Source organism: Molossus molossus, unplaced genomic scaffold, assembly GCF_014108415.1.
Source record: "Molossus molossus isolate mMolMol1 unplaced genomic scaffold, mMolMol1.p scaffold_m16_p_3, whole genome shotgun sequence".
Lineage (NCBI taxonomy): Eukaryota > Metazoa > Chordata > Mammalia > Chiroptera > Molossidae > Molossus > Molossus molossus.
The window spans coordinates 65,699,501-65,725,807 of record NW_023425366.1 but is presented as its reverse complement, the minus strand read 5'-3'; the positions used below and the strand labels follow the sequence as shown (position 1 = coordinate 65,725,807).

General features: G+C 33.0%; 1 protein-coding gene across 28 annotated transcripts in view; it reads left to right on the top strand.

Moving 5' to 3' along the window:
• The window catches only part of FAM172A (family with sequence similarity 172 member A), a 419,901-nt gene that overhangs the window by 179,640 nt on the left and 213,954 nt on the right, over positions 1–26,307 (top strand). For all 28 annotated transcript variants that reach the window (XR_004961727.1, XR_004961726.1, XR_004961728.1 and 25 more), the window contains one exon: positions 8,230–8,448. Coding sequence is in view for 24 of the 28 variants with exons in the window: in XM_036280332.1 (XP_036136225.1) it covers positions 8,230–8,448 (219 nt within the window). In the remaining 4 variants the exon portion in view is untranslated. The remainder of the gene's footprint in view (positions 1–8,229; positions 8,449–26,307) is intronic.

The window sequence follows — 26,307 nt, the reverse complement described above, 5'->3', positions numbered from 1 at the left end:
GCACATTATGTTTATAAACTAAAAACATTTTATGTCTAAAAACAACTGATAGTTGGGGAGATCTTTTACCTGCCCGTTGTTTTAGCACCATATGATACTGCGAAGCACAGGATGAGACATTTTGAACTTTAAATATGATGGTACTTTGTTTACATAATTTCATCATTTTTTGTCATTCTCTGAGAAGTTTCTATACAGGACTTGAAGTCATAGTGTGACATTTGTATTTTGAAGACAGTTATATTGGTTTGCAGAGGTAAGACTTGTTGACTGTCTCTTTACTGTGTCCTGTCTCTTTGAAGGAAAATTAAGTTGTAATTAAAGTTGGCAAATAGTTGTGTTTTTTAAAACAAAGTCCTTTACCTCTATTTTTTAGGTACCTATGACATTTTTCCTAAATATGCATATTATAATGCAAACACTTAAGCCATTATGAATTTTTATATGTTTTATGTATACCAAAGGGTCACAGATGGTATAAAGACTTGCTACCATTAGGTAGTGTAGCATTTTGTGATTATAAAATTAATCTGTCTCTAAATCTGTTTAAAGAGTTTTTGCCATCTAATGAGCAATATAAATTATTAATATTTTCATGTTCTTAGGGACTTTCACAGCCATAATTTTACCAACACAGCTGTTTGACCCGGTGACATCATGTTTTGCATATTTTTGCATTTTAATGAGCTAGTCATTTAAAAGGTTACAAAGAAACCATAACTCATAAGTAATTAAATTATTTAGCAGAAGAAGTATGAGAAGATCTTCTGACATAGGTCACTGTGGGAAGGGAAATTCATAGCTCTACTCAGTTGCACCTGTTAGTAGATAGATGTATATAGAAGCTTTTCCCTTAGATTATGAAATGATTTTACTTGTTAAAATGTCTGCATGTATACAACGCAACTGTGCACGCGCACACACACACACGCAGTACATTTGCATTGTGATGGAGTAATTTGAAATACTACTCTTAACACAAACATAGCTTACCATTTAGAGTTAGTCATTCTTGAAAGTCTAGCTAGAATGGTTTTAGGAAAATTTTACCATAGTACCTTCACCTTTTTTTTTCCTATTTATATTCCTCTTTCTCTTGAAGAATAAAATAAGATGTGTTAGGGATTTGTATTTAATTCCGATTTGGAATTTTCTAGTGAATGGAAATAACTTAAAAGATGGTTCATTAGCATAGTACTGTACCTAGCAGAGTTCTTGGTAGATAGTAGCTGCTTATTAAATATTTCTTGTATGAAGTCAGTGTTTAATGAATTATTGACTCAGTGAATCCTTGGGATCATTCATTATGTCATTATTCTTGTAAGTGGACTTGAGAACTACAAGCAAAGCACTGATGTATGCTTAGAAAAACAAAGAATATTTTAAGCATGATATTTCAATTTGGGGGAAAAAAAAGTGGCATATTTTAAGATAAAGTGATTTATTCTCAAGCAGCTTTTAAGAGTAACTTAAAAAACTGAGGCATATATTGTGTGGTATCTGACTGGGTAAAAATGATAATATTTTTATAGTTACACTATTTTATAATGGATTTGACTAAGTTAGGAGAACATTGGACTTGCATTCAGTACTCTTAAGTATAAAGGTATAATTACCATGCAGAACAGTAAAGTTCATAAGATAAATTTGTTCATCTAAGTCCACTTGGGACCATGTAATAAAGGAAGTGTATCTGTAGGGTTCTCTATATCCATTTAAGGGTTTTGATCTGTCATTGACTAGGCAATAGTTGTAGCTTGTTATTTCTTTTTAGTTTAATGTGTAAATGTGTGGGTGTATGTTTCTTTTTATAAGAATGAGAAGCAAAGAATATAAAAGATTTCATAATGCTGTATTAAAGCATGTTTCTGTCCTGCATAATGAGTGAAAAATGATTTTATAATGCTATTGTATTTTACAAAATACTTAAATATGATATTGGTAATTAGAAAAGATATTTGTGAAATTTAAGCAGCATAATGTTTTAAAGCCTAGTAAAAGTTAGGAGCAGAGCAGTTGAAAATATGGGTAAAGTACAGAATGAATGTTTTAAAATAAATAGCACTTGGATGACCTGGGATGTCAGATCCAGAGACAAGGTGTGTGTTTGTCAATATATCCTTCATGTTTTACAGACTCCTCGGGGAACAAGGGAAGATACAATTTCACCTTTTCTGTGCCAAAACATTTTAATTATATCTTCTTCCAACTATAGCGGTTCAGTAACCAAGGAGCTGACATTGATGCATGTGTTGATAAAGCTGCAAACATTCAAAATGAGATTAACAAAGATTTTGAGCAAAGGGTGACAGCTAATTTTGCACAGTTTTCTGCATCTAATTCAGGCCAGCGTAATAATAGAATATTTTATAACTGTTTTGTTATTCAAAGGGACTTTTATGATGCATTTATGTTTGTAGATATCCTTATATCATACTAAGAAATTATCTATCCTATAGCTTAAAACTATTTGCATTATGTTATAACCCTGAAACAATATTAAAGGGGGAAAAAATCCCTCATAAGTTTTTGTTGGGTTTTTTGTAATCATACTTTATCCTTGGAAGTCTTTGCCTTTACCTTAATTTATCTTGAGCACACTAACTAGAGAAGGTATAAAGATAGCAAACATATATTTTCTAATATTGCTTAGTATGCACCAATAAAATGGCCAAGAAAAGTTATACTCAAGTTATTTAATTAATAAAACTGTAGTTTCTTTATGTTCTTGAGCTCCTTTGAGCACATTTCAGTTTACTTCTTTTCTCCTCTATTCTCTACTTGAAGGCAGCTGACAGTCTTCTTTCACTTTTCTTTTTGTTTGTGAAATTTTCTTTCTTTCTTTCTTTCTTTTTTTTTTTTTTTATCCACTCACTTCTCCATCTGCTTTCACTTTTGTTTGCTTGGGCCGTCTCTCATCCCAACTTGATAATGAGGAATGCAGTGTGACCCTGACCTCTATCAGCCCATGCATGACCTTCTGACTCTACCATATAACCTTTGACCTTCTCTTTGACAGCTTGATTAATTACCCTGTGTTATGATTTATGAGTAAGTGCTATGTAAAAATAATAGACAACAGGTGGTCCTCTGAAAACTTTTTGTAGGATGTTTTCTTTTACTTACTAACTTGATGAGCTATTTGAAGTTGCAAACTTACTGGGATAGTCTATATTGGTCCATATTATGATATTTTTATACTATGGAATATGCATTAGAATTTAGGGAGCTACAGGTTGAAGCATGGTTTTGACAACAATTTACAAGATATTAGCAGGATGCTGTTACCTAAATGCATATTGTGAAGAAGCACAAAACAGAGTCAAGTGACATTTCAAACGTTTCAGTCCCAGGTCACGTCTTGAGAAAATTGCTGAAATAATGGAGGGGGTATTTTTCAAGCAAAGCTGCAGTTCCAATAGCTATGTTTACTTTAACGCTTCACTAGTGACTTCTGATTGGTTGTCATGACCTCATCTCACTGTTGCACCTAGGATGTTGCAACAGTGACATATACATACCCTTCTTGTGAAAAAGATGAGAATAAACACAACATACACATCTTTCAGAAAAGATGAATGGACAGAGGTTTGTCCATTTTAACCATGGATAAATGTAGTTTATAGATAAAACACTTTGGGTTTCATTTCCCTTAAGGACGAGCACCTATCTTCTTTCAACCCAGATAGAATGCTGAACTTGAAAAATATGATTGATAAATTTGTGTAAAATGATCTCATAAAGAGCCTTGCCTAAAGAACAAAATGGATCGTTCCATAGGTCAGAGGATTCTACCCTGGCCCCTGACCCCTTTGGTCACATGTGGCCTGCAGTATTGGAAGGTTAATATGCAGAGCTGAGTACTTTCAGCTGATTTTTTTATTTAGCCAACCACAAAAGAATTAAAACGATGGAGAATTTGCTCCTATTTTTATTTTATTTATGAATGGTAATTATTAGGTAAATTAACTTGGATAAATCTTCAGTTTTAGCAAGGTTTCTTCTGGGGTTAAAAGTACTTTCTGATTTTGATCAGGCATTTAAAAATGATATCTAGTTGTAAAATCTTGATAAGTACATTTCTATACTGATTTAATTTCTTTAGCAAGATTTCCTCTTTGGTTCTTTGTGTTTGGCATCACCTGTCTGTTTTAGACCTCTCTGACATAAGCCATAACTTGTTGATTGAATGATAAATGAACTATTATTTATTAGTAAGTACATCTATAGACTTCAAAGTAAAGAAGGCCTTGAGGCCTGTGTATTTTGTTTAAATCACAGCAAGTACCTGTGCTGAATAAAATGCTGTATCTAACTATAAAATTTTGAGGGTTTCTGATTAAGATCTTATAAACATCAGTCTGAAAATGAAGCTACAGTTATAGTTACAAAAAGAATAGAAAAATGCAATGAGATAAATTAAAGAGATAACGCTTACTTTTACTAGTATCTATTCTCTTTATTATTTTCTTGATCAAACATGAGTTAAGTAACAACTTTATGTATGCTTTATTTCTTGAAATGTTGGATATTGGAATTGATTTGGGTAAATCATTATGAGAGATGCCATAAGTTTTATTTAGTTAGTTGTACAGTGTTAGATGATCAGTTTGATCATTTTATCCTGTTAAAGATAACATAAATCTCCATGTATATTTGAAATGACCTAACTTTTCATCTTATGAGAAATTTAGCATGCCTAAGGAATAATTAAATATAAAAGGAATACTTTAATAGAAAATGTTTAAGGTTCTAAGCATTAGTAATGAAGGCCTCCTTGTCAGAATGGCAATCCACAGTTCTTTTATGATATTGTATTTGATACCAGATTTTATAGAACAGTTTTGTAAAACTTTATGAGTACATTTGTTAAAGGTCAAAGTAGGATCTTTTTAACTTATTTCTGTGTGTACTGATTGAGTTACTAGGAATATAAAGAATTAATTTTTTAAATAATATTTATTCTAAATGTTTTAAAGGTATAAATTGATATTATTCTACCTAAGATGGTATTATTTAACTACTGATATGTTTTATTCTTTGACTATTTGCTTTGACTCATGGATTTCCATATCTTAATGTTGACATAGCAAAATCTTTGTAGCTTTATTATATAAAGGGATTTGTTTGACAGTGTATGTATGTGACAGAGAGAAGGAGGAAGTTTTACTGCATATCTATGATTAGAGCACGTAAATGAATAGGTAACTTTATTTTGTTACTTGGCTTTTTCCTACTCATTATAAAATGGTAACGAATGGTCTTTGTGAATATTACATTAATTAATTTATCAGGAAAATTTTAATTAAAAAAATGTAAGATTTTTATGGAATGGTAATTGAATTTTCAGCAAAGATGTTTATTAAAATTAGCTCTCATTTCTGCAGAAAATGTTTCTGAATATTTCTTGATTGTTATTTTCTTAATTAAATTGGCAGTATGAAATATCTAAATGATGAAATATTTTCTAAATAATTAAGGTGTTTAAAGAGAAACATTCATTGTTGAAATCTAAATAGTAAAAATTATTTAATTGGTTTATATAGTGGTGATTTTAAAATAGAATCATTTTTCATCTGTTGGTGCCTCAGTGAAAAATTGACATTGTGTCTTTATAAAATTGGACAAATGAGTCATGTAATTTTCAGTTACATAATCAATAACTTAGACAAATACTACTTCTTTGATGATTTATGTGTGTCTGTTTTTATACATATTTAGATGGGATACATCAAATTTCAGAGTCCATTTAAAATCAAATAGGCACAATAATTTTTCAATTTATGATTTCTAAAAATTGAAATACAAAGTTCTGTTAAAATAAACCTGGTATTATGAAAATATTATTTCTAGTGGATTAAGTTATAAATTAGGGTAAGAGTTGTAATTCCAGCACATTCATTTTACAGAGGATGCTAATGTTCTATCAATTTATTAAAGTCCTACTTTGTTATCTCATGTTTAAATTTTCAAATTATCATTAAAATGTAGTATATCACTATTTGTATCCCTAACTCTAACTCATGTGTAAGTATGAGAGGGTGTGTGTGTGTGTGTGTGTGAGTGTGAGAGTGTGTGTGTGTGTGTTTAAAGTTCAATTCTCTCAGAGAAGGCAAGGAAGAAACATGACAGGAGACCACTTACTCATGGTACAGAATCTAGTAAGGAGGCAATTTTCTTTTTGGCCTATGGTGACCTTTTTTGACTATGTTCCTTACTCCAGAGACAGTGTACTGAATGCCTCTATTTCACCCTGTTTAGCAGAGTGCAACTGTGTTCTTTAACTTACTTTTGGTGGGAGGAGAAGTTATAGCTGAAATTTGAGAAGGGCGTGAAAAGTTGTAAGAGACACAAGGAAGAGGGGTAGGAACTTCCTTCAAATGTGATTTTAATAACTAGTCAAGTGTGTCCAACTGTAGAAAATCACCAAGTGACAATCTGTCTACCTGACAGTGATTACAATGAATTACAAGACTTTTGAATAGCTATACAGATTAGAATAAAGCAGGACCAAATAAAATATCTTTTGTTGGTAAAACTTTGTCTTACCAGCTAAGGAACTTTAAAAAACAAAACAAAAACTTTCTCTTGTGCTTTGATGTAGAACATTTGAATTTAAAATCTTGTAAAATATTTTATAAGACTTTCATGAAAGATATTTATCTAAAAATTTTATTCAAACGTGTATTAAAGAATATGTGGTATTTTGTCAATCAGTTTGGTACCTATTATGATATAGTTTTCACATATGTAAGGCAACTATATCTTAATTAACAGCCCTGTCACTAAAATCAGAAAGAACTTCAATGAATGATTTTCAGAATCTCCAATCCATGGTTTTAAACAGTAATATTTTCTTGGGTGGGGGAGGGAGAGATTTTGAAAGGATCCCAGTGAAGTTTATATGTAGTTTGTGAAATCATTTGTTAAAAAAAAAACCAAGTACATGCAGCATTGTAGCATATTTAAAAATAAGATAATTGAGTTTATATCATTATTACTGCTATCATTTTTTTTTTAATCATCTTATTAGTTTAGCAAAAAAGAATCAAATTTCAAACAAAGTAGGAGATGCTACAGTTTCAGAAACATATATACTTTTTTTGTTTGTTTAGTAAGGATGATTCGTTAAAGTTTTATTTTTTTTGTAGCTCTGATGTTTTTATTACAATATAATACATGTTTTAAGTATGGCCTTACAGGATTGTACAAGGCAAAATTGGGACACCCACAGAACAGAATTGAATAGAAGGGACAAGATACATAATCCTTTCAAAAATGTGTGTTGTGCGTGCTTGTTCAGTGGTGATTGCTTACCCTTCTCTGTTTTCTCATGTTACAATATTCCATGAGTTACAACAATATAAATACCAACATTTCCTTAATTATAACCATAGAAATGTTTGCCTTGCTAGAATTAAATCAGACAGGAAAACGTGTTTTTAAAACTTTTGGAAAGGTTTACCAGCTTAATAAGCTGTATTTTAAACTTTGGAACTTGTTTCCTGCTACTAGTTCTTTATAAAGAGAAATTTTTATGACAGTTTAAAAAATGAAAGCAATTTTAGGGTTAAAGAGTTGCTTCCGTACATTATACTAAGACATTAACTTATTTTGTTTTATGATTTGTGTGGTTTTCTGAAATTAGAGAGGTGAAAAAAATCCAAGGTGCACAGGTAGACATTGTGTTTCTAATAATATACAGATATAATTCTGATAATATACATATAATAATATACATCTGTAAATTTTAGAGTATATTTATTCTTTTTACCATTCAAACAAATGAAAAATGCTTATTAAAGCACAAGTTATAAAAGATACAAAACTCCAACAAAATGCAGTTTGAATTGTAAACTTCAGTTTCAGAGTATATATTATAAATATTAAGGTAGTTTCAAAGTGTACTTTTAATTCATAATTTATTCCCATTATATTTTGGGTTTTGGAAGATCTAAAGTACTTTTTAAAAATTTTAAGCTTTATAATCTTTATGTTACAATAATGTTCCTTTGTTATTATAGATAATCTATGGTTATTTACATACACAATATAGGCAAACAATTTTAAATGACTTTCTTTTGGAAAAATTAAAATAATCTTTTATGGAGAAATATTTTAATGAATATGCAAATATATTAAATAACGTATAGAATTTTAAGAACTTTTTTCATGAATTGAACTGGTTCCTAGGATTAAATTAAGCTGTCTTCTTTGCTTTCTAAACAGGAAGGATATGGAGTAATAGTTCTGAATCCCAATGAAAACTACATTGAAGTAGAAAAGCCGAAGATACACGTACAGTCATCTTCTGATAGTTCAGATGAACCAGCAGAAAAACGGGAAAGAAAAGATAAAGTCTCTAAAGAAACAAAGAAGCGACGTGATTTCTATGAGAAGTATCGTAACCCTCAAAGAGAAAGAGAAATGATGCAGTTGTATATCAGAGTAAGTAATAAGTGAGATCATTACTTTTCTTCATTATTTTCTTTATATTTTATTTTATACAAATTATTTTGTTTATATTTTTAAAGAAGTTGTCAATTCTTTGATTTTTAACCACTGATTTTCCATGAATGCTACTTGAATTAAATGCATTCTGCTTTTTAATTCAAAATTACAAATACATTATTCTTATATCAGTGTGATATTTTATAAAAGTCTCAAAAGCAGTTAATAACTCACTGTACAAAACATCAGTCTTCATCTTAAGTGGTGATAGTTTCAATACATTGTTTTCCTACAAGCAACCATTCAACCATGGTGTGTGAGCTTAACTTCTATAGGCAGATGGAAGGAGGAAGAGTAATATCTTAATAAATATTTAAGCTAGAATAGTTTAGGGATAGTGTAATGAGGGAACTCTGTCCTTTGCTCTTTTCTTACCCAGTGAACCTTTGCACTCTGTAATGCTAGCAGCATGAAATCGTTATAGCAGTGCTGCCCAAGGAGTTCTAATTCTGCAGGGGGCACAAACAATTTTATTTGCACTTTGACACATTCTGCTTGATATATACTGTGTATTATATATATGAGACAGATTCATGCAGTTTTCAAAGCTCTTATTATGGGATTCTAGAAATATAATTTAATAGTAAAGCGTGTCAAAACTGCTACAGGGTATGTAAAGTAGTAAATTGATATGTTCTTCAAAAGTGAGCAATTCAGACCATTTAAACATAGGTAATTAACATTTTATAAATTATACTATAAGGTAGTAGTAAAGTTTAAGAATATTCAGCTTGAGCTATTTTTACATTTACTTTAAAAGCTCATTAATAAAATATTTTATACCACCTTTGACGGGAAATCCACAGCTTTCAACGTTACTTTCTTTAATATATTTCTAGTTCAAAGCATAATCACTACACTTTTGGGAATTGTACTCCAGATCTTCAAGACATTTGATTATAGGTCAGTCTGTTGAGTAAGCTATAAACAGAAGTGAAAGCCATATCTCAATTCTCAAGACCCCAAAATATGTGTTCTTGACCAAGAATGCCCAAAGCACATCAAATGAGTCAAGCAAAAGTTTCACAGATTATAATATTTAAATTTCTGAAAAGCATCTTATTATTTAATATATTATTTGAAGAAAAAGCAATTAGGTCTGGAATCAGTAAGTAGCTTGCTTGTTCTAATGCAGTTATGTTGCTGCCTTTCTTTCCTTTGACTGAATCAGGGTCATTATGTCTCCTTCTCTATCAGTTGTCCTCAGCTTTCTATGATGTGATCCAGTCTATCAACCACCATCGTAAGACAGACTTTTTAAAAAACTATCTGTGCCGTCCAAATCCCAATTATGATTTGTGTAACGTTTGAAATATACAAATCATTGAGAGTATTCACTTGCCTATGTGAAATGCACACAAAGTGATTTTGTGTATTGTTTTTTATTTCTTCTTAAACAGTTTCTTTTATTTCCCTGTGATATGTACAGATTAAGCATCTATGTCTGACATCTGTCTTGTAGGTTTTATCTCTTCTTTTCGATTTTTGTCTTTATCTTGTCATTGCTTTGATTTTTTCTTTTGTTCTCTTGTATGTGTGCATTTTCTTTATTCTGTTTTTCACATCTGTTTAGTTTATCCCTGCATCAGTTTTTTTCCTTAACACCAAGGGAAAAAAATCTTTTTATGTTGCTTCATTGTTAAGATATGCTCACTTTCCCTCTGTCATTTTCTTTAATTCTTTTATCTCTTTTATACTTCTGCCATTTTTACTTCTTTCCTTATCATGTCTTTTTGCCTCTTTCTTTCTTTTCCCATTTCACTTAACAGTCTAGGTTCCCATCCAAAGGGCTAAATGACAAAAATAGACTCATATAGATAACACAACTTTATACCCATTCTCTTAGTTATGAAATGTTATTTTTCTTAATAAACACCTTACAATCTTCCAGAATTATGCAAAATAGCAGAGTTAAGCTGATAGCCTTAAAAGATACTTCTGTAGCCCTGGCCGGTTTGGCTCAGTGGTTAGAGCGTTGGCCTGTGGTCCAGAGAGACTCAGTTTCAGTTCCCGCTAAGGACGCATACCTCTGTTAGATTTTGTCCCCGGCCCTGGATGTGTCATGCAAGTGGCAGCCACTCGATGTGTCCTTTTCACGTCGATGTTTTTCTCTTTCTCTCTTTTCCTCTCTCTCCCTCCCACTCTTTCTGAACAAAAAATGGAAAAATGTCCTTGAGTGAGGATAAAAAAATAAATTTAAAAAAACAAAAATACTTCTGTATAGTAAGGCATGATCTTGTAGTAGGAAAGGGAGGAATGCTTCATTTTGTGTAAGGTGCTTTAATTCTTGGGTAATTTTGATCCACGTGAGAAGTAAATTTTTCTGGTACTCCACATACCTCCAAATAACAAGGGTTTGTAATTTTCATATACAAAGCATGGCATGTGATGGGGATTAATTAACTTTCATTTATATACTTCCTAAACACTTACGTCTTAAAATTTATCATTTATTCTTTGAAACAACCTATAAGTAGGTGGATCAAATAATTTTATCCTTAGTTTATAGTTCAGGAAATGGCTGCACAGATGGCCCATTTTTGTCTAGAATCACTTAACTAATATATGGTAGAACTGAGTCTTGAAACTAGGACTTCTAATAATGTACATTCTTGCTTCCTTTACCACATTGTTCTGATTGGTTGAAAGCAAAATATGTACCTGAAATATGACAACTAAACCAATTGTAATAAAATCATATGATATAGTAAACTACGTATGATTGTTAATATAAGTTTTAACCAGTTATCACTTAATAGACACTATTGAATATCTATAAACAATCTATGTTATATATTTATAACATAGATAAATAATCATATTGTATTATATATTTAAAAATATTTTTTCTCTTTTTATAGAATCAGTAATATTGCTCTAATTTTATGGATGAGGAGACTGTGGATTAAAACTTATCTTCATGAGAGCAGGCACTAATTTAGTCTGTTGTGCTAACTGCTGCATCCCCAGAACCTAGAACAGAGCCTTCAGTTATAGAGCAGAACCTTCACAATAAATTTTTATTTAATGTGTTGGAGCCAGGATTAAAACCACCACTGCTTTTTATTTTTTATTTTTTTATCTCACTCAAGGACATTTTTGCATTTATCTTCAGATAGTGTGGGAGGGAGAGATGGAGGAACAGAGAGAGAGAAACATTGATGTGAGAGAGACACATCGAGTGGTTGCCACCCACACAACCCCAACCTGGGCCAGGGACAAACTGCAACCGAGGTACGTGCCCTTAGCAGGAATGAACCCGGGCCAGTGCTCTAACCACGGAGCAAACCGTCCAGGGCCCACCACTGCTTTTTAAAATATGTCCTACATTATTTAAGTATGCTACTTGATTTTCTTTGAGGAAACATTAAAACAAACCAAAACAAGGAAACAAAAAATTGGCTGAGAATATGTTCCAAAAAGGTATGTCAAGTTAGCCCTGGCTGGTTTGGCTCAGAGGTTAGCGCATCGGTCAACGGACCAGAGAGTCCCCGGTTTGGTTCCCGCTGAGGGCACGTACCTTGGTTGCAGTTCGTCCCCCGCCCCGGTTGAGGTTGTGCGGGTGGCAATCACTCGACGTGTCTCTCTCACATCAATGTTTCTCTCTCTCTCTCTTCCCCCCCCCTCCCTCCTCCTTTCTCTGTAGATAAAGGCAAAAATATCCTCAGGTGAGGATTTTTAAAAAAAGTATATCAAGATATGTTTGATACCTTGATTGATATATACATTTTCATCTGAATATGTAAAAGTCAGCTATTCTGTTATCCTTTTCAGCTATATTATCTTGGTGCTAAAATCATGGATGAAATGGAAATATTTTATTCTGACCTGCTATTTCTGTTTTACACACTTGCTGATAAGAACACAGGCAGACTGCTGTACTTGCTCTACCCTGTATTTACTTTCTGCTTTCTGGGATCTGTAACTTTGCTTTCTGTTCTTTCTCTTAATCCAGATTTCTCCCATCTTATGGGTCCCAGTTGATATCCCACATTTTCCTTTCACCATAATTATTGACCTCTCCTTAGTACCACTCTTGGAAGTTATTATGATTAGTTAACTTATATGGAATTATCATGTGCTATCTTGAAACATTGCTTGTGTCTTTGTCTCATAATATTACCAATTTATCTTTCCTGCCTTTCCACCAGATCTCACCAGAATCCTCTAGATCTTTGGGAATGCTTTATAGATTTTGGAATTGCATGTTAAGCCTTATGAATAAGCAAACATGAGCCAGTTTTTACAATAGTACAGAGCATACGGTGAGGAGGTGAGGAACTGATACCAAACCCCACATACTTAGAATCCAATCCCCTAGAGGGAGACCAAAGCAAAAAGACCAGACCTTAGTCTAGATATACCTAGATAATATGACTTGCAGCATAGGAATGAGAGTTATTCTGGTATCAAACTGGACCATAAAAGGACATGTACTCCAACTAAGAAAGATCAATTAAAAGAACTTTATAGTACTTTGTATTTCATATAGGTTGAATATTCACAAAGGTGATGTGAGGCCGGTCTGTGAAGACTGGGTTGAAACTACTTGACTCTCTCTTTCCTAAGAGACTTAGTAGTGGGCTATGGTTGTAGGAAGTAAAGAAGAAGGATTATTAGACCCAGAGCATTTTTTTAAAATGGTAAAAGTGGAGGAGGGGGAGGAAATTATATGGCCACACAAGGATAATTCAAATGTGGAGGAGACATTTATGGAATAGGAATCTTGGCAGAACCTGGCATCACACATTGAAGATACTCAAATATTTATGGATTGATTACTTGTTGACATCCATCACAAAAATCTTATTCCTTAACATGCAAGATATGTGGTGTCTAGTTTTCTAACTGATTTTTTTCAACATTCATGTGAATTTTTGCAATTGTTCAGAAACAGTGAACTATGATAAACTGACGCTTTCTTTTAAAAAAATATGTTTTTGATGTTCTGACTTGGATTATGACCAAAATATTGGTGAAGGCTGATAAATATCCTGTCTTCTCCTTTGTGCCTCTTCTCATCTGTGCTAATGCCACTGGAGTCATTTCTGTCTGGTGTTTTAGCAATGAAATTCAGTTTATTTATATTACAATCAATAATTGTTTAATCTCTGGAACCATTTTATTTTCATACTATATATAAGTATTTGAATTTTATTTTTCTCTGGAATCTGGTAAATAGCCTAAATTTCCTTTTAGATTTTTACAAATATCTGGTATGCACAGGAAGAAATAAAGTAGAATCCAGGTCTAAAACTTTAAGATGAACAAAATTTGATTTTGCTTTACTTACTAAATGAGTATACATACATATGACTAACTATTGGATTATATAGCACATTTCTAATGTATCAGGAGCAGAGCTTGAGAGATCAAGGTACCTACTGTTTTATGTGGCAACTTTCCTTAAATATGAAATAATGTACTTTCTGGCATATATTAAGGCTTATTAAGGGGATTGATTTGGTCTAGGCAATAAACATCATTTCAGACATGCCTGGCAGGAAAACCTGCTTAATATGTTTTGTAATAAGACGGAATTTTTTGTTCTTGAAAACATCTGCCAACTGAATTCAAGAGTGAAGACAGAAAATGTCATCAATTTAGTGGTAATCCTATAAATTTAGTTTATTTTTGAGCAGTACATATCAAGATACACAAAATTTCCAGTGTTAATCACCACTGGTTATAGTACTTTGTAAAACGATGAAACAAAAACATTTTATTTTTATATAATGTGTTAATTAATTCATAATGAATTTTAATATTTTCAACAGATAAAATTTTAACAAGCATCTTGCCAATGGATCATTTTTTAAAGCATCTGTTTTTTAATGTGTTGGGTTGAGAACTGAGTCAAATGGCTAAATATGTACATATATTCCTTTTAAAAACATATTTCCACCCCTATAATTATAGATACACTATTTTTCCTCTTAGACCACAAGGGGCTGCTACTGTTCCTATTGGATTTTGCTTTCCCCAGAAACTAAATACCCCAATTAGACTACATCTTTTTTTTCTTCCATTATTTTTTCCTTAGCCCCAAATCTTTTAAAATATAACCAGAAAGAAAAAAGATCAATATAAGAATGTATTATTTTAAATATTTTCTACATTCCAAGGCCTTTACATTTTTCCAAATGAACTTAAAACCTGTCGTCAATGAAGGCAAATTGTGATAATAACTTTTTATTTCCTGTTTTGAGTGTTTGAATAATTTTCAGAATCATACCTTTTGAGAGAGAGTTTGGAGGTGAGATTAAAAGTGCAGAGTCTGGTAGACCTGAGTTTGAGTACCAGCTCTTCCACTTAATGTAGTGTAACTTCAAACAAGTATTCTCAGCACCTCAGTATTTTCTCTGAAAAATCAAATGATAATATATATATAAAGTGAACATAATATCTGACACATAGTCTTGGTCTTCAGGGCCAATAAATAAACATTCTGTCTTCTCTCAAGTTCAGAATCAATTGAGAAAGAATCCAGTACTGAAGCTACCCCGCTCGTATACATTTTAGTACACTCTACCAAAAATAATATTCCTGATTTACCCTCCTGAGTTTGAAACCCAGTGAGCAATATAACATAAGAATCAGACAAAAGGAGATTAAAACATCAGCTTTCCTACTTGTACCACTAAGTTCATCTAATCTTCCCTCAAGTTCATTGAGCATGCTTATCACTAGGGTTTTGAACTCTGCATCTAGTAGTAGATTGCTTGTCCCATTTTATTTAGTTCTTTTCTGCAGTTTTGTTCTGTTCTTTCATTTGGGACGTGCTTCCTTGTCTCCTTATTTTGGTAGCCTTCCTGGTTTTTTTGTTTTGGTTTGGTTTTTTACTATGTATTAGTTAGAGCTGCTACATCCCCTGGGCTTGGTCAAGTGGCCTTATGTAGTAGGTGCCCCATAAGGTTCAGTGGCTCAGCATCTTCCTGATCACCCAACCTGGGCACTCTAGATGTATCCCATCCCCCACGCTATGGACTGTGTACACCCTCTTGTAGTTGAACCTTGACTGCCGTAGTACATGCTTTAACATTATTAATGTCACTAAACTGTTTTTGTCAATAGAGATATAGCTACTAGTATAGTTTGTTACCAATGTTGTGATCCATGCTAACTCACAGGCAGTTGATTTTTACCTATTAATGCAAATACCAACACAATGAAAAGACAAGTAATGTATTAGTATTATTACATAGACCCCCTGAAAGGGTCTCAGGAGCCCCCAGAGGTTTGCCGACCACATTGCTAGAACCACTGATCTACATCTCTTTTCTAGAATTGAATGAAAGAAGGAGCAAAAGAAAGTAGTGTATAGGATTAGAATAAGAACAATTTTCCCATTGATAAGTTAGGCATCATGAAACTAGAACAATATGAGGAACTATTTAAGTGAAATAGAGAATCTAGAACACAGTAGGACTAGATTTTTAAGGCATTTGGATGTGTTATCACTTCTCCTCTGGATTCACAGAGGTCTTTGTGTAGACTGCTTTACCTCTTCTCCACCCTACCCCCTTCATTGAAATTAAGATGTCAGGCCACCAGGCCAATAGAATTTGAGGATTTAGAATCTGTTGTGTACTGGTCTTCCACAACAGAAGTTCCTGAAGAATCATATGTACATTTTAGGATTTTGGCAACTGCGACTTTCATTTTCTCCTTTTCCCTCACATGGGTGGCTTCTTGCCTCACAGGAGAGCTTGGGTAGTTATCCCTGCTATCCAGCTAGGTTCTAATTTACCACCATATTCTACTAGTTCTTTACTGGTGCTGTCTCTCTGTTACTAGTGCTGTTTCCCTGTTTGCTGTTTACCTTACTTTGCGTTAGACTGATTTTATATTGGTTAAGAGCTAGGTGCTGGTGTCTGGCACGTGTGTACAGCGTTTTGCACATGTTCACCCAAAGTGTTCTAGTCTAGCTGGTGTGGCTCAGTGGTTGAGTGTTGACCCATGGACCAAGAGGTCGCCGGTTTGATTCCCACTCAGGACACATGCCCAGGTTGTGGGCCTGAACCCCAGTCAGAAACATGCAGGAGGTGGCGTCGATATTCTCTCTCATCGATGTTTCTCTCTCTCTCTCTCTCACTCTCCCTTCCTCCCTCTCTAAAATCAATGAAGGAAAAAAAAATTTTTTTTAAGTGTTGATTATAATTATTGTAATATCCTTGATTTACAGTACAAGTTACAACTGTCCAGGACTCTCCATTTTTGAAGCCATGCTTTTTCTAGTTCTCCAAAATTTCCTCTTATTTTTTTTTTAAGATAAAATTTGACATAACTGTCTAAAATACAGTTGGATTACCCTGCTTCTATTTATCTTTGATTATGAATGTTGCTTCTTGCATTTTCACAACTTTCTCAGCCTTCTTGGGAAAAAGGGACATTTTAAAGCTCTCTGCCTCCAACTCCTTCCCCACTACCTAGGGCCTTTGTGCATCCATTCATCTAGTTAGAAATGGTAGTTGTTTGTTTCTTTGTGTAATCCTCACAATTGTCTCATGTTTACCCTGAACTCACAGATAGTATAATGACACTCAGAGATGTAAATAACGTACTCATAGTTATACCTAATAAGAGTAACTAAACCAAGGTTTGAACCCAAATTTATCTGATTGCAAAGCCTATTTTTTTCCACTATACTATATTGCCAATGGTGAACATTTCTATAAGTGGTTCTCTATGATCTCTCTGTGTGTATAGAAAATAAATACACATAAGTGAATGGATAAATTGATCTTTCTTGGATTGAGAAGCAATTGTTGTGATAAAAGAAAAATACTATTTCTCACAATACAACAGTTTATTCAGACTGTTATTAGAAGGTTGCAGTGAGTAGATATTGAGTATAGAATCTGGGACACCCCATTCTCTCATCAGGAGTAAATGCTCTCACACATTATTTTTGCCTAAGTCCCAGATGATCCATTTGAGATGTGTGAGTTGCTTGGCTGCAAAGGAATTTGGAGTTATTGCAGGTGGGGATGAGTGAGAGCCCGAATCAGCTTTATGTAGTTGACTCAATACTATTGTTTGCTGCAGGTGATCTTTTCTTTTTTTATCACTACTCTGATTTCAGCTTCTCTTTAAGTAAGTGTAGACCTGTTCTGAGCCATAAGTGTGTTGCTCCCCACCATCCCTTTTGGTGTTTTAGCCAGTCCAGTATTCACATATCTACACTGTGGCTTTATTAATGGATGTAAGCACTTACTTGTGCATCTCTCATGCGTAACATTATACATATATAATGTGCGTGTGTGTGTGTGTGTATAGTGTATCTCTCATGTGAAACATTTTATATGTGTGTATATATATATATATAAAATTCTTGACTTGAGTACTTCCATTGTATATTGACCTTCAATTTGAATTGTATATATGTGTATTTCTAAGCATTATGAAATTATATCTTTAGATTTACTTGTTTGGAGCATGAAACTGCTTAAAACACACTATGCATCAAATTTATCTCATAATTATATAATATTAATTTTATGCTTACTGTTACTTTTATTAAATATTAGGAGAAAAGTTTGATTTTTTTCTAGAAAAACAATAGATTACAAGTTGTAATTTGTGGCTCATTTGGGGAGCCCATGAAAACAAAAATAAAAATAGATTTGAATATTACTGTGAATGTTCATCTACCAAGACTTTTTCCTAAGTTCTGTTTGTCCTAAAAAATGGTTCTTATACCCGAATTTGTTTTCCTAAAAGCTTTAATTAGATGACCACATGTCTGATTAGGCGTTCAAAATTTCTCTGTGAAATATTAGAAAATTCTCTCTTCCTCAGGAGGTGATATGGAGAAAGATTACAGGTCTCTATGTTTGAGGATACTATTCTATTTCATAATTTAAAACTAATCTGACATATTCTTAACATTTACTATTGTTACTTTGGAAAATCTTTTAAATATTTGGACCAAAGTTTCATGTTTCCACCAGAGCAATGATAATACCAATCATTTCCAGATCTATGTAATGGATTAATAATTTTTTTTTTAACTTTGAACCAACAGATGAATTTTAACATTAAAATTAGGAATTTACACTGCTAAATTAAGTAAATCGATCAAAACTAAAATCTGCTTCAGTCCTATTATTGGGAAGAGGAACTCAGGTTTTATACAGTGTTGCTATTCTAAATTTTTGGCAGTGAGTCATTTTTTTCCAATTAAAAGGAGTGTGTATAGTTCATTCAGCCCATATTTGTTCACTGTTTCATATAAAGAGTACTTTTAGGACGAATATTGCATATAGGAGAAGGATTATACCATAATAAGGTGCCAAAAGCTAATAACTGAAACTTGGTAGGTATTTTTTAGAGACATCAAGTTATACTAGTTTATTTCTAGATGTAGAGGAAAACGATGTTAAGGGAAATTATGTAATTTGCTCAGGATTGCCCTGTGAGCAATCTGGTACTGGGATCTAGGTTTTTATATTTACCATTCTGGCTATTGAAATTTTCATATTAAAACCAGGAATTTTTCCTCCATTTATATTCAGAAATGACTTCCCTGGCCTTTGTCTCAGCAGCTGAGGGAATTGAGGGGAGTTGAGGGGGAAGAGAGAGTGTTCTTGTGTGTGTGTGTTTGTGTATTATTAGGCAGGGAAAGGCATAAGTGTCCATTAAGTAATTTAGAGTTAAACCTAAAAGTTAGTTGAAACAGTATTCCTAACATAATCTATTTTACGATCTAAGAGGAAGAAAATACATTTGAAAATCTTGGTACATTATATGTGAATTATGATGTTAACTATACTTCATTCACTCCTTATGCTCTTTGTTTCAGTTTTACTCAGGAGAGTGAAAAAATTCCCTCAGAATTCTTGTGCAGCCTGCAGATACAGTAATGCCATCAGAGAAAGGCTATTATTTATGAATATATAGCTCAGTCAATTGAAGATTACTCAGATTATCATCTTTTTTCATTGATTTTAAAACCTTTTATCACATTTTAACATCTCTGAATTGGGGATGCATCTTAAAAATTAATGGCGTATCATGGATTATTTTGTGACTTTTTTTTTTTCCTTGATGGTACATAAAGAAGGTGGTATCTTTCAGAATTGATGGTATCATAGATGGATGAAATATGGTGTCAAATAGGACTGCCTCATTATACAATTCTAAAGGGACATGATTCTTAGCTGACACCCCTAGAGTTGTGTTGTGCATAGACTATGTGGCCTTATGGGGTAGCCCTAGCAGAGATGGAGGTTCATTTTTTCCCTTACATTTTATCCCACATTTGACCCCACAAATTGTACAAAGACAATCTACCTACTGTTTGGCAAGTAGTGACCCCTCAGTAAAGGTTTATTTACATACTCATACATCATGGTAGTCAGTTCTGTCTTTCATTTGCCAAAGCAGATTGACAGCAGGTTTGAATTCCTTCTAGTACCAGACGTGGCATTATTGAGAAGAGGTAGATATCTAGATGGTACACCTAGGTGGTAAATCTAGGAAGTAATAACTAAATGATTGTATTATATAGAAATGTTAGCCCTTCAGTGTCCTCATTGCTTGCATAATGCCTTTTTCTGTAAAATTTTTTGGCACTTGTAAGACAACTATAAAACTGTAAGTATGATAAAAGTACAATATCACTTATAGCTTGCATTGTTAGTACACCTTCACTGATTTTGTACCAGGTCCCAAGTGCTAGATATTAAAGGTAAAAGACAGGAGGAGAATGAACATACAGTTTCTACTCAAAACCCATGAAATTAGCCAGGATAACAAATCAAGATAGCAAATGTATCTTGAAACTGAAAAAATTGTTTCCTGTTGAGTGGCATAGCCTTGAATGTATCTCTTCAAATTTCAGTTCGGTTGAGCACTATTTACAGAATGTCATGCTTGCTCAGCCTTTTGTGAGATACAGAGATAGAAAAAGCCAGAATCCTTGTTCTCCGTGGGGCTCATCACAATCTCATGGGGAGGCTAAAATGTTCATAAGCAACTCTAATATTAGGCAGATTGTGATAAATATTTTGAAGTAGTTCATGTGTGCATTATAGTGGTTTAGGAAAGGGAAAGTGTATTTTACATTTAGAATTTGAAGGGTCCTTTCACAACTGTTAATGCAGCATTAATAGTAAAATTCAGATACTTAAATGTTTAATTATAGAATACATTGAATTTTAAATTTTGAGAACTATCTCATACATTTCCTTTATTAAATCAAACTATCGCAATGAGAACCTCAACATTTTTATTATTATTAAATTGAGTGGGATAACATTGGTTAATAATATTATATAAATTTCAGATGTACAACTTTATAATACGAGTTCTGAACACTCTATTTTGTACTTCCCACCCGAAGTCCAGTCTCCTTTTGTTTGACCCTCTTTACCCTCTTTGTCCTCCCACCACCCCCATTCTCCTCTGGTAACCACCATTCTGTTTGTATCTGTGAGTCTGTTAATTTATTTGTATATTGGTTTTGTTTGTTAATTTGTAGCTTTTTGTTTTATATCCCACGTATGAGTAAAATCATACAGTTCCTGTCCTTTCTCATTTGACTTACTTCACTTAGCATTATATTATTAGGATCCATCCATATTGCCACAGATGGCAATATTTCATCTTTTTATGGCTGAATAGTATTTCATTTGTATATATGTATTGCATCTTCTTTATCTACTCATCTGTTGAGGTACACCTCTGTTGTTTCCATGTCTTGGTTATTGTGAACAGTGCTGGAATGAACATAGGGATGGATACATATATCCCTACAAATAAATGTATTCAAATTTTTGATAGATACCTAGTAGAGAGAATGCTAGGTCATATGGTAGCTATCTATTAATTTTTTGAGGCACCTCTATGTTTTTCATAGAGGTTGCACGGATTTACATTCCCACAGCAGTGTGAAAGGGTTCCCTTTTTTCCACATCCTCTCCAATATTTATTTCTTGTCTTATTGATAATAACTATTCTAACAGATGTAAACTGGTATCTCATTGTGGCTTTGATTTGCATTTTCTTTATAACTAGTGATGTTGAGCATCTTTTCTTATATCTGTTAACATTCTGTATGTCTTGGAAAAGCGTCTTCAGGTCCTCTGCCCATTTTTAATTGGATTGTTTGGGGGGTTTCTTTTGTTGAGTTTTATGAGTTCTTTATATATTTTCAATGTTAAACCCTTATCAGAGGGATCATTTGCAAATATCTTCTTCCATTTGATTGGTTGCCTGTTTGTTTTGTTGGTGATTTCTTCTGCTGTGAAAAAAACTTTTTAGTTTGACATAGTCCCATTCATTTTTTTACTTCATTTGCTTTAGAGTCAAGTTCACAAAAACTGTTCCAAGACCAAGGTCCATAAGTTTTGTACATACATTTTTTTCAGTGTATTTTATTGTTTCAGGTCTTATATTCAAGTCCTTAATCCATTTTGAGTCCTTTTTTTTTAATCCTCATCCGAGGACATTTTTCCATTTTTTGTACAGACAGAGTGGGAGGGAGAGAGAGAGGGAAACATCGATGTGAAAGGGACACATCAAGTGGTCGCCACCCGCATGACCAACCAGGGCCGGGGACAAACTGCAACCGAGGTACATGCCCTTAGCGGGAACCGAACCCGGGTCTCTCCGGACCGCAGGCGGACGCTCTAACCGCTGAGCCAAACCGGCCAGGGCTGAGTCCATTTTTATCTATGGTCTCATATAGCACTCTAGGTTCATTCTCTTGCATGTCGCTTTTCAGTTTTCCCTACACCATTTATTTGTTTGTTTGTTTTCTTTATTGATTTTAGAGAGAGGGAGAGAGAGAGAGAAATATCGATGAGAGAGAACATCGATTGGCTGCCTCCTGCATGCCCCCCACTGGGGATTGGGCCCACAACCTAGGCATTTGCCCTGACCTTTTGGTTCATGGGTCGATGCTCAACCACTGTGCCACACAGGCCAGGCTTCCTGACACCATTTATTGAACAGACTTTCCTTTCTCCATTGTATTTTTTGGGCTCCTTTGTCAAAAATTAGTGGCCCAGATATGTATGGGTTTATTTCTTGTCTCTCAATCTACTCCATTGGTGTATCTGTTTTTCTGCCAATACCATACCATTTTGATTATTGTAGCTTTGTGGTGTAGCTTGAAATCAAGAAGTGTGATGTCTTCAACTTTGAGAACCTCAATTTATGTGCTAATTCTTAGTATAAGTTATTTTAACTGATGTTATTTAACATGATTTTTGTTGAATATTATAAACCTCCTCAAAATGTAAGCATTTTAAAGGTATTAATTTGATACATTTGGGAAATTATAATACGTATTTCAATTTTCAGCAACGTGGTGGTGTTTATTTTTTATATTTTGGGTGGCTTTGACCCTACTTTTAGCTCAAATGAAGCTAATTAAACATTTATATTCGAAACTGCCAGAACCATTTACTTTTCCTTGACTAATTATTTTCTTCTTTTACTTCACCTGCTCCACCAAATGGTCTATGGTGCTTATATCTGTGCTAAAAGAAATGTGCATGCTAACACACACACAGCCTTATTTTTGCCATCTTTTATATTGAATTTATTATAATTTTTAGCACTTTTCAATTGAAGGATATAATTGAGGTTATATATTTATTCCACAAAATAGATATCAAAATATTTAAAAGAAAGGCTTATGTTTTGTTTATATCTGCATTCTCAGGGCTTAAATGAAAGTTTATTTAGCAAGGTTGTCTGTGATGGAATTGTCATTTGCTTTACACTAAAGTCTCTGGTTTATTTTGTGCTTAAGGAAGTAAGTTCAAATTGTGGTACATTGCCCAGACTATGTTAAGTGAAGCTGTTTAAAATTTTCAGGGAAACTTATTGTTGACACTATTGTGATGGGAAAATATGGTTACTCTTTCAGTCGTCAGACCAAACCGTTGCCCCTGAAACTTCATATAAATTACCTGCCTGTTAACAAGGAATGTACAGATAGTTGTTCCAACACTTGAAGCATTTGAATGGATTTCCATTTGTAAATATATTCTGGCATAAATACCATTGAATATAATTCACTGTATTATAGATTTTTAAATTAGAGAAGAGATAAATTACAACATTTAATTTTAATATTAAGAATATTGGCAAAGAAATGATTATTTAGTTTTTATTTATGTGTTCTAATATACATTAGTTCCAAATTCTCTATTACATGTAAATAAAATATGTGTGATCAAAGAGTATGTCTTTCTAAATCAGAGAAATTTTATGATTATATTATAAATCCAATGATTTGAGTAATATCTTTAGTTTTGTTTTGTGTTACCTTATGTACATTAGTAGATTAAATCTACTAAATGCGACTTGATTTGATTGAGGATATGAGTATAGAGTCAGAAGAGGGTGACATCAGCTATGTGACTAAATATAGCATCAGCACTAAATGATGGCCTCTGAGAAGATTGGTATAACTTATATTTCATTGCCAAAAACAATCTACATCAAACTCAACCAACTGTCCTTGATAAATTTATGGTTCCTTTGTTAGTTTGCTAACCAAGTGATTTTTTAGAGAAGTTTTTTTAAAAAGTACCTCAACCAATAAGTTCTTAAACATCTCGTTAGGTATTTATTAACCAGCACTATGCTAGGCACTTTGGGAGATGAGAATCAGCAAGACATGGCCTTTACCATAAGAATGCAGTAAGAGGGAGATACACCGTATTCCAAATAGTACTTTGGTTGGTTGGTGCCACTGTCATGGGGTGAGAGTGGAAGATGCAGGAAGTTTCCTGGAGGATGTGATACCTGAAATATATTTTATGTTATCAGAAATAAAAGAGGACAGTAGAGTTCAGGAAGGGAAGTAGAGGGGAAAAGGAGGAGGAGACAGAAGAAATGATATAAGCAAAGTCACAGAAATAAAATCACTGATTTATAAAAAGTAATACTTAAAGAATATGTTGATTTTTCAAAACCAATACATTGATTTTTTGTTTAGTTGCATACTATATATCTGAACCACAACTGGAGTTCAGTTGTTTATTATTTTCTTTTTTTTTTTTTTAATCCTCACCCGAGAACATTTTTTTGCATTTATCTTCAGATAGAGCGGGAGGGAAAGAGAGAGGAAGAGAGAGAGAGAGAGAGAAACATCGATGTGAGAGAGACACATCAACTGGTTGCCACCCACACGACCCCAACTAGGCCAGGGACAAACCGCAACTGAGGTACGTGCCCTTGGCGGGAACCGAACCCAAAACTCTCTGGTCTATGGGCCAGTAATCTGTCTGCTGAGCCAAACCAGCCAGGGCTATTGTGTTCATTTTAATATAAATATTACAAAATCTTTCTTATTGGGTTCACAATATGTGAAGAAAATGAAAGATCTCATTCCTCCTCCTAAAATCAGATGTACCTGGCCCTTAACTCAATTTTCACCCATATTTTTATCCAGTCTTTTAATAATTTTATTAATATTTAACTATTTTAAATATTTATTAAGAAATATACAACAAATGTGTGAGGTTTAAAAATAATAAGATTAACACTAGAGTACCTATACAACTTAAGAACTAGAATCTTACCAGTATCTTAGAAAACCTGTTTGTCTGCTGGTCACATCCTTTTTCTCCCTTTCGGAAATGTGAATTGTGACTTAACGTTTCTTTGCTTTTCATTGTAGTTTACTAAATATATATATTTTTTGTAAATAATATACTTAGTTTGGTTTTGTCTATCTTTTGCTTTTACTGTATTTATTTGCTTTGTGGGATTTGATTTTTTGACACAACACCTATTTGTATATTTATCAATAATTCATTTTTATTTCTGTATGATATTTATTTACTTATCCACTTTACTATTAATGGACATTGGCGCTGTGTTTTCATGTTCTTGCTATTACAGTCTAAGATTCTAATGAGCATTTTTATGTGCCTCCTAGGGTTCATCTGTAAGAATGTGTCTATATTCTATACTAAAGAGTAGAATTACGGGGTTAAAACTTTACAGTTATTTTTCAAAGTAGTTGTATGAATTATTCTGATCAGTCATATTTCCATTCCTTCTGTTTCACATCATTCACAGATCTTTGTGTTATCTGACTTTAATTTTTTTTGTCAGTCTGGAGACTATTATATGGTATTTCATTGTGGTTTTAATTTTTTTTAATTACTAATGAGTTCATATGTGTTTTCATTTTTAATTTGCCATCTATGTTTTTTCATCTGTGTATAGCTTGCGTCCATTTTGTTACTGTTTTGTTTTGGTTTTTTTCTTATTGATTTGTAGGTATTATTTGCATATTACAACCACTCCTCTACTCTGGTTTCTTTTCATCTGTAGAAATCTTTTGAGAATATTCTTAATTTTAATATAGTAAAATTTATCAATTTTATTTTGTATGTTTTACTCTTTAATACTTTGTTTAAAAAGGTCTTGCCTACTGTGAGGACACAAGTATATTCTCCTATATTTTCTTTCATGTGCTTTAGAATTGTTCCTTTCACATTTAAGTTTCTACTCTGTCTAGAATTGATCTTTATGTTTGGAATGATATATGAATCCAATTTTATTTTCTCCATGTTGATAGTTATCCTGACCCTGTTTATTCAAAAGGGTCCTTTCTTCAAAGATATTTGAGTGTTTTATATCAAAAATTTGTTTTTATGTTTATTATGTAGATATTTCTGCTTTAAATTTTTTTCAAATAGTTAATCAGTTGTCCTAACACCATTTTTTTTTTTTCCTTTAAAAATTTATTCTATTTCCACTTATTTGAAGTGCTACCTTTAACATAGATTGAACTATTACATTCTTGCTTTTCTCTCTGGATGT